At 51.3% G+C, this 12,933-nt stretch overlaps 1 protein-coding gene across 1 annotated transcript; it reads left to right on the forward strand.

Moving 5' to 3' along the window:
- The first annotated feature begins 1,904 nt into the window (after nucleotides 1–1,904).
- Nucleotides 1,905–8,186, forward strand: LOC119445092 (protein D1). Its single transcript, XM_049664064.1, has 2 exons — nucleotides 1,905–2,276; nucleotides 7,542–8,186. The coding sequence occupies exons 1-2, from the start codon at nucleotides 1,986–1,988 to the stop codon at nucleotides 7,902–7,904; spliced, it is 654 nt and encodes a 217-aa protein (XP_049520021.1). The 5' UTR covers nucleotides 1,905–1,985; the 3' UTR covers nucleotides 7,905–8,186.
- The last annotated feature ends 4,747 nt before the right edge of the window (nucleotides 8,187–12,933 follow it).

Genomic DNA, 12,933 nt, shown 5'->3' on the forward strand with positions numbered 1-12,933 from the left:
GGCAAGAAGCAACGGGGACTGTCGCTCGAGCCCACCAGCCTTCTCGGCTCGCCTTGACCATAGCACCCGTAGTATATGTCACGTGACCTCAAACACACGTCTCGCGGGCCGCGTATGCGCTCGGCATACGCGGAACATCGACGTTCTGGAACATCGACGTTCTGGCACTCTGGTGGCGGGCCCGGCCTCGCTCGGTCTGCTATGCTGCTATACTCGTCGCTTGTACCCGCAGATCACGTGACCGCCAACAAACGACGCCATGCACGGCGCGCTGGCAGTGCGGGCTCGATCGGCAGGCTGGGTCGCGCATGCGCCTCGCGTTCGGTACAGCACGGCGGCTACGACAGAGAAAACGCGCCTCGAGCGTCCGTATAATTGCTATACCGAAAAAAAAAAAACGGATATATAATCCGTGCCTCAGAGTCGTAGCGTAACGTTACTACAAGAGAAGCCCGATTAAATTGATCAATGGAGTACTATCCGAACTATATATATGACAGGCCGCAGAAAGAGATTTTATAGCGACACTCATTCGCTGTTCACCGTCATCTAAAAAAACAAAAACAAAGAAAAAAGAATTTGAGTAAGCATATAGAGTTCTTTTTTTTTTTTTTTTTCACCTGCACTGAAAAATTGGCGGCATGCAGCACAATCTCGCACTCTCGTTAAGGCGGGTATAGCTTACGTGCCGGAATGATATTACTCTCCAGAGCGAACGCGTGCGGGTAGCAAGAGATACAAAGAAACGGAAATCGCTTATGACGACACTGACAAAAAAAGGATCGCCTGCCTAACTACGATCTCCGTGACGACCGCTATACACCACGGGGACAGGACGTGCTTGCTTCGCCATTGTCTCCTCTTGCGTGTATCTCGTGTACATGGAAGACTCCGGTGTCGCGCCATAGCAGCAGCGGCAGTCCACATCTTTCTCATTGTACTCAGTGAACGACCGAGTGGTTACTGAGCTGCCGGTCGCACGCTCTTCAGCCGACTACGTACAAGTACGCGGCGCTGCGAATCGGTCAGCTGGACGCTGATGGGAACACCCATTCGTCTTTAGGCTACTAGTATAAAGTCGGGTGATTTTTGTGGGACGAAACACCACGCAGCAAACGAATAAATTAAACTTATAAATATATCGAAGCCTCCCTTCTTATATTTATTCCTGCGCGTGTTCACTTCTGCTCACCGGATTACGCACACATCTGCCAGATCAGAGGAGGCTTATGTGCTTTAAGTTGTGACGTCACCATACAAGGGGGCGTGACGTCACATCGTGCATGCGCATCAAGGAGGCGACGCCGCTGGGCAGAGCGCTCCCTAGTCCCGTCTCAAGTCACAGGGACTTAAAAGTTCACAATCAGTGAAAGTTCCAGTTATTTTATGACGTCTGCTTTAGCAGCAAAAGAACCAAACGTCACCACCGCTTAGCCAACAGGGCAGGTTGCTTTCGCTTAAACGGTAGTACTCTGCTCTACAAAGAAGGTAACGCTTCAGCATGGGAGTATTCGTCTGAACATACCTGTGACACCGTCGAAGATGGTGTTAAAGGCATTTATTTACATTCACCTATTCATGTTATAGTGTTCAAGATTAGGGCAGATCTAACCTGACAGAGGTTCTTGGCCGTCGTTTGCGCCGCCAGGACATCACTGGAACTAAAAGCTAAGAGCCGTGTCATCACTAGCATTGCTTATAGAGAAAACCAGTGCTCGAGCGCGGATGTGCAAGCAGGACAAAGAAAAATGGCGAGCGCAACACTGACACCGGGCAAAAGAATCGCCTATCAGGCTCCGTGATGTCCGTGATTCGACCGCAACAAGACACGAAGGGAAGTTAGGATGTGGTTGGTCCGCCATCGTCTCCCGTTTCTTACAGCTCGTATGCCTACATCACGTGACTTCCATGGTATACGTATACCGAAGCAGCAACGGCAGTCCACGTCTTTCTCGTCTGCCGGGAGGACGATACACGCATCGACAATGACGATAATCAAGCTTTCGGCTCTGCTGCTGCTCCTGGTAGCGACTCTCTGGGCCCCCAGTCGCCAAGAAGTGGCCAAGGAAGGCTCCAGCAGCGGAGTCAAGAAGCCCGAGCCCATGTCGGGAGGCATCGCTTTGCCCGACCTCTACCTGTGGAAGGACTCCGGCCTGATAAGCGACCTGTCCCTGGCCGACACGCCTCACGCGCTCCTGGACATCCAATACGCAGACGTGCTCGTGTCGGAACTCAACAAGACGTACACGCTCGAACAGACGCAGAGCGCTCCACAGGTTAGGCTTAGGGGCTACCTCAGGTGCGGCTCTCCGTACTCGCTGCTCATGGTCGACCCGGACGCGCCTAACCGGAAGGATCCCGTGAAGCGAAGTTGGCTCCACTGGATGGTGCTCAACGCGCCGAGCAGCGACAAGTTTCACGAAGGCGACGTCGCCATGCCGTACAATGGTCCGAACCCTCCCAAAGGGTCGGGACCTCACCGGTACGTGTTCTTGGTCTACTGCCAGGACGGAGCGCACCTGAACAAGGACGAGATGACGCCCAAGGAAAGGCCCAGTTACAACGTCGCCAAATTCGCCGAGAAACTGGCCACGAAGATGCCAATCGCAGGCTGCTTCTATTACGTCGAGAAAATCTGAGTGGAAGTCGGCGTCGCAGACTCTTCAACTCCGGCGAGAACGGCGGTGCCGTGAGACGGATCAGCTGAACTGCCGAGCGGACGTTGTGCGACTACCCGCCGTTGAACTGCAATACATCCGAAATACTGTCGGCATAGAGAGTTAGTATACTGTAAACATTTCAAATAAGACGCAGTGCCCGCGTCGTCCATTTCCTTTCGTCTATATATATGTCTTTCTCGGGTATGCGGAAATTGCAGTATGCATCTTTGTAGACCTGGTTTGCCGGAATAAACACGTTGAAATGAATCGACTTGATGTTGCGAAACGTTTTTATTCACTACTCGTGTTGTTCTTGCCATTTTTCACGAAGACACAATTGTGCGCTTAATCGGGACACGGCCTCGACAGGCCGTGATCGCGAATCGCAGGCGATTGAGGGTGTAGCTCACGGTAATTGTAGGGTCGCGCAACACTGCCAGTATTTATTGCATGCGACCGCGAGAGCTTTCAAAAGTATACTGAAAGATGAGGTAGCTCGTATCGGTTCATTTCTGGCGAAGTGGCGCCAAGGAAGGTAAAGACGGAAAAAAAGTGGTCATGCGCAGTGAACACAAGCGCCGTCATTGGACTGAATTGGAACATAGTTTCTCATCACCTGGGCACCAGCCCACTCTGGCCTGCCAGGCAACGTGAATGCGCATGACCCGGCTCGAGGTTTCGCAGACCGAGACGACGTCAGCAACACCAACACGGGCGCATTCGCAATCCGCCGGTCGGGAAGAGATAGGCTGGTTTCCTTTAGGGAAATCATTGATCATTACAGACTATCCAGGGCTAGATATCCGGCAGCACATTGTTCATTAAACAAGTGGCAATCAGTGGCTTGGCGGCTAATACAAACCAACACTTTCCCCAACCCCATTGCCTTCAGTCACTATCACCCAGATGTATACACAGACATATGTAAGCATTGTAACAACCGAGCAGATCTTCAACACATGAATCTGGGCATGCCCAAAGAAACAATATAACAATAACTGTTCAAAACCACAACAACCCAGTTTAATAATAAGAAATGAGGAGCAATGGGAGACCGTGTTGCTCAGCTCGGACCCGGATGTTCAAGCAAGAGTAGTCCAAATGGCTGAAGACGCCGCCGCGGCTCAGGGGCTGCCTGCCGCAGTCTAAAGGGGGGACGGGGGAGGCTTCTAGTCATCACCCCCTCCTCTAACCACATTTTGGGCAAAATAAAGTTATTTCTCTCTCTCTCTCTTCTCATTAAAGCAGTACATTAAAGCTTCGCCATCCTGCATCACAGCAGGTTGCAGTACATGTCCCAGAAACGGCAGCAAAGAGGTGCCAATTTTCTTTTGACAAATGCATCCTCGAAAAAGGTACCCACGGCTATCTTGAGTGCAACCAAGCGTGCTTCCTGTGTGGCTAAACCGTGAAGGGTACGCGTCGTCAAAGACACGTTTCAATGTGTAACGCTTGACGCAAAATACAGAATGAAGTGAGCACCATTTAGAATGTTACTCTTATTCATTGCACTTTGAGGCAGTGAAACGTAGCGACAGAATACATCACGTCTAGTCTGCTGTCAAGCTGTTTAAGCTCGAGGATGGTCCGTCGAGTGTACACCGACAAAACCTCCGCCTGGCGATGACGTCACCATGCGTCGCCTAGCAACGCTTCGCCCCAGCTGCGCCGACCGCGCCGAGCCTCGCCACAGCTGCGTGAGCCGTGACGTCATCGCGCGCGCCGCATCACTTCGCCTTAGCTTTGCCGAGCCATGACGTCACCGCACCATGCGGAGTGGTTGCCGCGGCTGCGCAGAGGCGGAGCTAAGCCGTGACGTCACTGGGCCGACCCACGGGATATATAGCTCCGCGTCGCCGCTGCGGCGACACAAAAGCCCCGCCGTCACCGCGCCGAGCACATCGCCGCGAAGATGGGGCAGCCGAAGAAGAGCGTCGCTCCCGAAAAAGAGGAAGCGTGGCGCGAAAGTCGCCGCACCGCTCCTCGAGAGCGAGTGAGACGACTTCGGTCCGATCCCGAGTATCGCGCCGCCGAAGCGGCGGCGAAACGTCGGCGATTCGCAGAAGATCCGGAATTACGAGCCCGCGAAACCGAGCAAAACCGTTTCGCGGGCGCGAAAGCGCAAGGCTATCGTGATCTTGCTCAAAACGTGGCCGAGTCTCGAAGCATAACCTCGCAAAAACTTGGCCGAACCGAGATAAAGCTAGGTGGGGTCGCCAGCTTCGCTGTTTGCCCAGTCTTCGCAGCCCTAGTGTGAAGCTGCCCCTATTTTTTTTTTTTACATTTCATTTATTACAGATCGATGGGGAATAATGTCAGCAGTGTTGCCGCCACCGAGTATCAAAACTAGATGCAGCAGAGTGAAACGCCTGCCAAAGCTCCACGCAGCTGCGGTATAGGGTCTCCGACGCGACAAGCGTTTGGCCGGCGCGCGGGGCCGCTTATTCAGGTGCGCTACAAGCGGCGCTCGTTGCCTTTTCGCGGAGACGAGAAAAGGGAGAGGGCATGGAACCGGGTCTACCAGACCACGTGGCAGGCATCTAGTAAAGGAGGCATTGTTCAGGTAAAGGCGACGGTGGCGCCAACTTTCCAATAAAAAAAGCCTCAGCGGTACAGTCTTCTATCTTTTTTTAAGGTGCGCAGCACTTTAAGGCCCCTGGATATCGTCCCTCGTCGGTGGGTGTCACGCACAACACAAGGTGTGACCGCAAAAAACTCTCACTCACAAGCCGCCGAAAATAAAAAGTGCTCGTCGGGCTGCGGATTCGAACCACCGACCTCCGGGTTGCGCGCGACCACCACGGTAACGGATTCAGCCACTGTCGTTTTTTTTTCTTTACTTTATGACATGGAAAACAAAACAAGATATGTCAGCCACTGTCGGTTCATCATACGCTCACTTAAAAGCGGGGTTTTATATGCACAGGTGGTCGGCACGCGCTCGAGCCACTGCTCCCGCGTTCGTCGTCGTCGTCTGCTTCCACAGCTGGCTGCGTTGACGCTAATCCCAACGTTACTAGATGCTTCTCTTCTTTTCGTTACTAGATTTTCTGAAAGAAAATCTAATAACGTTGGCTAATCCTTTCAGCGTAGAATTTCATTTCTCTTCTGCCGTCGTAATGGAGAAGCTGCGTTTACGGGGGAATGAGCTATTGCTGGGTATGAGTCTTTCAATGTCTTATGTAATGGACAGATTTAATTTTGAAGAAATTTCATGGAAATCCATCCATAATGAACGCGCTCGGGGAAGGCCTCGTCGTCGACGTGCCGATTCTAGCGTGAGGGCTTTCGAAGCCCAGGCGAAACGTCATCGAAGAGCCGCGGACCCCGAGTTCAGGGAGCGCGATGTTGAGGCCAAATGTCAGCGAAGAGCCGCCGACCCTGAGTTGCGGGAACGCGATGCTGAGGCCACATGTCAGCGTCGTCTAGCCCTCCAGGAACCTGACAAAGGTGTTGCACGCATCGGTAACCTAGCGCCAACTTCGCCGGTGCGACGGCCAGGTTTCAACGCAAGTTTCTCATCCGGAACTTCGGAGCCAGCTGCAGTGCGTGTGACCGGTTGTGGTTCGGGCACAATGTGGTACTCGTCAGTGCAATTCGTTCGGACGCGCGCTACCCTAGCGCCATCTCGTAGCCATCGTTGACGCACAGCCCATCTTGCGCGGCACTACACTTTTCTTCTCACGCATTCGCCATACCCTCCGCTTTCCTCCTCGCGCTCTCTTCGCTATCGCAGTCTTTCATCTCCCGCTGCGCTCCGCGTTCGCTTTTACCCTTCGCTGAGCTCGTTCGCTCGGTTACGAGGTACTACGCCGACGCTCGCCGCAGGAACGGGCGCCTAATAGCTGCCCTCTAAAAGCCAGGTAATGCGCCGAATGAACCAAACGGCGGAGCTATGTCGCTAGCTATGCGGCCGAGCGCTCGCTAGTCCCGTCTAAAGTCACAGGAACATAGAAGTTCACAATCAGTGATGGTTCCAGTTATATTATCACGTCTGCTTTAGCAGTAAATAAACCAGACGTCACCACCGCTTAGCCAATAGGGCGGGTTGCTTTCGCTTACTACGGTAGAACTCTGCTCGACAAAGCAGCTAACGCTCCAGCATGGGAATGTTCGTCTGAACATACCTGTGACACCGACGAAGATGGTGTTAAAGGCATTTATTTACATTCAGCTATTCATGTTATAGTGCTCAAGATTAAGGCAGATATAACCTGACAGAGGATCTTGGCCATCATTTGCGCCGCCAGGACATCACAGGAACTAAATAAAATCAAAGAGCCGTGTCGTCACTATCATTGCGTATCGAAAAAAAAACCAGCGCTCGAGCGCGGACGTGCAAGCAGGACAAATAAAAATGGCGAGCGCAACACTGACACCGGGCAAAAGAATCGCCTATCAGGCTCCGTGACTCGACCGCAACAAGACAGCTAGGAATGAAAGGCAGGACGCGGTTGGTCCGCCATCGTCTCCCGTTTCTTACAGCTCGTATACCTATAAACCACATGACTTCCGTTGTACGTATACCGTGGCAACAACGGCAGTCCACGTCTTTCTCGTCTGGCGGGAGGACGTATACACGCAACGACAATGACGATAATCAAGCTTTCGGCTCTGCTGCTGCTCCTGCTAGCGACTCTGTGGGGCCCCAGTCGCCAAGAAGCGGCCAAGGAAGGCTCCAGCAGCGGGGTCAAAAAGGCCGAGCCCATGTCGGGAGGCATCGCTTTGCCCGACCTCTACCTGTGGAAGGACTCCGGCCTGATAAGCGACCTGTCCCTGACCGATGCGCCTCACGCGCTCCTGGACGTCCAATACGCAGACGTGCTCGTGTCGGAACTCAACAAGACGTACACGCTCGAACAGACGCGGAGCGCTCCACAGGTTAGGCTTAGGGGCTACCTCAGGTGCGGCTCTCCGTACTCGCTGCTCATGGTCGACCCGGACGCGCCTAGCCGGAAGAATCCCGTGAAGCGAAGTTGGCTCCACTGGATGGTGCTCAACGCGCCGAGCAGCGACAAGTTTCACGAAGGCGACGTCGCCATGCCGTACAATGGTCCGAACCCTCCCAAAGGGTCGGGACCTCACCGGTACGTGTTCTTGGTCTACTGCCAGGACGGAGCGCACCTGAACAAGGACGAGATGATGCCCAAGGAAAGGCCCAGCTACAACGTCGCCAAATTCTCCGAGAAACTGGCCACGAAGATGCCAATCGCAGGCTGCTTCTATTACGTCGAGAAAGTCTGAGTGGAAGTCGGCGTCGCAGACTCTTCAACTCCGGCGAGAACGGGGGTGCCGTGAGACGGATCAGCCGAACTGCCGAGCGGACGTTGTGCGACCACCCGCCGCTGAACTGCAATACATCCGAAATACTGTCGGCATAGCGAGTTAGTATACGGTAAACATTTCAAATAAGACGCAGTTCCCGCGTCGTCCATTGCCTTTCGTCTATATATACGACTTTCTCGGGTATGTGGAAATTGCAGTATGCATCTTTGTAGACCTGGTTTGCCTTAAGAAACACGTTGAAATGAATCGACCTGATGTTGCGAAATGTTTTCTTTCACTACTCGTGTTGTTCTTGCCATTTTTCACGAAGACACAATTGTACGCTTAATCGGGACACGACCTCGACAGGCCGTGATCGCGAATCGCAGGCGATTGAGGGTGTAGCTCACGGTAATTGTAGGGTCGCGCAACACTGCCAGTATTTATTTCATGCGACCGCGAGAGCTTTCAAAAGTATACTGAAAGATGCGAGGTAGTGCGTATCGGCTCATTTCTGGCGAAATGGCACCAAGGAAAGTAAAGACGGAAAAAAAAAGTGATCACAGTGAACACGAGTGCCGTCATTGGACTGAATTGGAGCATAATTTCTCATTAAAGCAGTACATTAAAGCTTCGCCATCCTGCATCATAGCAGGTTGCAGTACATGTCCCAGAAACAGCAGCGAAGAGGTGCCAATTTTCTTTTGACAAATGCATCATCGAAAAAGGTACCCACGGCTATCTTGAGTGCAACCAAGCGTGCTTCCTGTGTGGCTAAACCGTGAAGGGTACGCGTCGTCAAAGACACGTTTCAATGTGTAACGCTTGGCGCAAAATACAGAATGAAGCGAGCACCATTTAGAATGTTACTCTTATTCATTGCACTTTGAGGCAGGTAAACGTAGCGACAGAATACATCACGTCTAGTCAAAACCTCGATTTAACGAAATGCTTCCGATTTCGCAGCAACAATTCATAGAGCCTAATGCATTGAGAACCTCGAAGGAACGAAGTATAAACTCATCAACTCATCCGATTGCAAGAAGTCTTGGGGGAAAGTATGAGAACAGAAGCATGCAACAGGAAAAATTGCCGCATTCAAAATGCCTCAAAGTTATACAAGCTTTCATGAAACAGCTCATATTGTAGGCGAAACACGGGGAATGCGGGAGATGGAAATTCAAGACGATGAGCAAAACGAGAAAAAGGTGAGAGCAGGAGCCAACGTTTCGACAAGTGGACTTGTCTTCTTCCTTTTTGTCGAAACGCTTGTCCACTTGTCGAAACGTTGGCTCCTGCTCTCACCTTGTTCTCGTGTTACTCATAGCCCATATTGTAGTGTCTCAAATTCCAAGCTCAGCGTCGGCTCTATCAGATGGCTTCAGTTGCTCTGTCGCGGCCGAGTTCAAACATGTATTGCTTTCTCTGTGAAGCCATAGTACGCAATTGTATAGTCCTGCAAAGTACATGCACGCAAATTCTGCTTGTTATACGTTGAGTGGGTGTTTTCGATTCAACGAAATGGCTTTTGGGTCCCGTCGACTTCGTTAAATCGATATATAAGTTACTTCCGTTTTATGCTCCACTCACTTTTATAAAAGCTCAATGCCAGCAATAGGACACGGCTACGTCCAAATTTATCCGCCAGGAAGCAAACAAGATTTTTTTTTTAACCTTGTTTGCGTCCCGGATCTCCATGCACCCCTTTTCTGTTGGGGCTGAGGGCTACGATACAACAGCAACCACTGATGGCGCTCATGGGACACGGTCGACCTCAGTTTTGTTTTCACAATTCCCAGGTCTGAAACATGCCCCTCCACATGAGCAGCTTGCCACTTGCAAAGACAGTCAAGCTACGCATAATAATCACGAACTTTTGCAGGTTCTGCTGTAGCTTCCGAGTTTGAAAGACGCAGTTCAGCCCGCAAGAGGGCGAGTCAACATTTAACTATAGCCGCTTAGAAATCTCTCGAAAAAACAAAAAAGGCATATCTGGGATCTGGGCTTTTACGTGCCACTTAAAACCACGATCTGATAATCATGGAGGGGGGGGGGGGGGGGGGGGGAGTCCGGGTTAATTTTGGCAGCCTGGGGCCACCTACACGAGCGTGCCTGCATTCCTGCCTCATCGGAATGCGGCAGTCGAGGCCGGGATCGAACACGGCTACCACGAGCTCAGCAGCGCAAAGCCATACCGCTGCGGGTGAATAAATGAATCACTGAAATAATAACCACTGAAGATACTACACCTTCTGATTAACGTTAGGAGGAATGTATTTGCAAAGGAAGTATATCCTCTTGGGCCAGAAGTCTCGTGAACAGCAAAGCTTCTGGGAGAAATACGTCCTCAAAATGGACAGCGAAATGCATTGCAGTTTAGGCGTAACATTTTTCCGAATACTGCACTTTTCGTCGCAGGAAGGTCAGCTGAAACACCAATGTACTTAAAAATTAAATTCTGGAGTTTTACATGCCAGAACCACGATTTAATTGAGGCACACCGTAGTGAGCAACTCCGGGTTAATTTTGAAAACCTGGGGTTCCTTAACGTGCGCCCAACGCACGCGGTATGCAGGCGTTCTTGCAATGCAGTTCACCCCATCGAAATGCGGCCGCTGCGGCCGGAATCGGATCCAGCGCCATAGGGCTTAGTATCGCAACACAATAGCCACCACTCCACCGTGACAGAGTATGACTAAAGAAAACGTGTGAACGTAAAACTGTGTAAGCTAATACTATGGCACAGTCACGGTCAATCCGTCATCGTCCGTCTGTGACAATGTTTCATGAAACGACTCGAAAAAGGTTTCATCGCCGGACGACAGAACAGGCCGTGCAGTGGGACAATATTATCTTTGCGTTGCTTACTACACCTTTTCTTTAGTTACACTGTTTAAACTGACACTTGTATGCCCGAGCCTCACCAAAGCTGGTTCTGTGTTCTATGGCCTCACAGCAAGAGATAGAGTAAGAAACTATTTTTGAACGATTGTCAGAGTTTTGTCCGTCTGTCTGGACCCGTGGTGTGGACACGGTGACGTGTTTTATGTGGGCCACTAGCAGTAGCCATAGCGTAGGGCGCACCTCTTGCGGTGGACCGGTCTCTCTCTCTCCCAGGTGTAGGGACGAAAGGGTGGAATGGTTGAGCGGTCGAGCTCAAAAAAAAAAAAAAAGAAAGAAAGAAAAAACATCCGCCTTCATTACACCCTGTGAAAGTTGATGTACAGCGAAGCTGGTGCGTATAGTTCGGCGGCATTACACAAGCACCGCCACCTCAAGCGGCGTACGTCATGCGCGCACGCACGCGTGGGTAAGTGTAGCATATACATCCTCATTTTTCATGGCTGTCCGCCGAGTGTAAGCGCCTTATTGAACTAAATTAATGCTTAAAAGTGAATTGCGGCAGAAAATGCGTAAAATACGACTTACACACAAGGTGCAGACATGATAGCTTCGGAATATACGAGAAACATACATCTGTTACGAGGAAACTGAAAGACAAAGCCTTTTTCCAGTTGCCGTTTGAGGTCTGTCTGAGTGGCCGCGACCGCTAGGTGGCGGTACCGTTAGCGCAGCATGTATCCTCGGTGTTGTAGGTCCTCCGGCTAGCGCAAGTGCGTTATTGAACTAAATTGAATGTCTCAAAGTAAAATGCGTTATAAAATTCGAAACGTACGACTTATACACAACCTGCAGACATGACAGCATCGTATTGTAATCCGAATATACGAGAAAACATAATTCTATTACGTGGAAATTCAAACACAGACCCCTTTTGTAGCTGCCGTCTTTTGGGTGAGCACGCCACGAAAAATACCAACCAACTAGGGGCTAACAGATTCGCTGTAAAAGCAGCCATGATTGGCATGCGAAAGAAACAGCTGGTGCATTGCATGCGAAAGAAACAGCTGGTGCATTAGAGACAATAGATGTATGAGGGCAAGAAGGAAACGCATCTCACATTCATTTCCCTTTATTGAAATGCAACGCCTGTGGCACCCGCAGTGGTGGCGTAGTTCGCAGTGGTGGCGTAGATCGAATCCCAGCCACGGCGGCCGCATTTAGATGGGCGCGAAATGCAAAAACGCCCGCGTACCGTGCATTGGTTGTACTACGTTAAAGAACCCAAGATCGTCAAAAACCTCAGAAACAACCCTAATTCTTGACTTAGGTGTCTGCTAGTGGCACTCGCACCTCGGCGTTGGTGTACCCTGGTGTATTGTTTGGGTTAACCTTGTGTTTTCCTTGCGTTAACATTGCCTTAGTAAAGTGAAGTACCACACAGAGAATGCTGGTGAATTCTTTATGTAAACGATGTAAACTACACTACACTAGGCCCGGTGTCCTCGTCGTCGGAAACTCGACGGTACACAACACTTGGCCCGGCGTCCTCATCGTCTACTTCCATGGCGAACGGAACGGGTGGGAAACCGAACTCGGATGAGCGAGCGAACGGAACTGGCGCGAAACCACCACGCACAGAGGAGCGTGCGAGGTAGCGAAGGGGAGCGACTAAATCCCCACCAGAACACACCAGTGTTGCCAGATCTCGTCTTGTGCGGTTCCCTAGATTTGCGAGGCGCAGATGTCCCTAGTGAAGTCACGCGACTGCGTGCGCGCTCGCCTTCTTATCGCCTCCCCCTCCTCGTACGTGCGTGCGCCAGATTTCAACATGTGTGCGCGCAGGAGATGAACGTGGGGGCAAGGTTTACACTTGCAGCTTATTCTGAAGAGAAATGAAACTATGTTGCATTTATTTATGAGAAATCTAAGTTAGCACGTGTAACGACAGGGTAGGTGAGCCTCAGCTAGGCGACTGGCCACGGCCGTCTGGTGTTGAGCGATCGGGCAGTGACGAGACGCTCTCTCGAATCGTTCTTGACGCCTTTTACAGGGTCCCCCCCCCCCCCCCCCCCCCCATTCTCAAAATTATTTTCTGTTACGTTAGTCACTGTCGCACTCTTCAACATTCACCTCATTTTTGAACGGCGTGGCGGCGCCTAGCATT

The sequence above is a fragment of the Dermacentor silvarum genome, chromosome 3 (assembly GCF_013339745.2).
Source record: "Dermacentor silvarum isolate Dsil-2018 chromosome 3, BIME_Dsil_1.4, whole genome shotgun sequence".
Classification (NCBI taxonomy): Eukaryota; Metazoa; Arthropoda; class Arachnida; order Ixodida; family Ixodidae; genus Dermacentor; species Dermacentor silvarum.

Excerpts from the sequence above, each read along its gene's own strand:
- LOC119445092 (XM_049664064.1), top strand. The coding sequence starts at position 1,986 with ATGACGATAATCAAGCTTTCGGCTCTGCTGCTGCTCCTGGTAGCGACT. Across the intron at positions 2,277-7,541 it reads AGACGCAGAGCGCTCCACAG|GTTAGGCTTAGGGGCTACCT; the intron begins GTTAGGCTTAGG and ends AGCGCTCCACAG.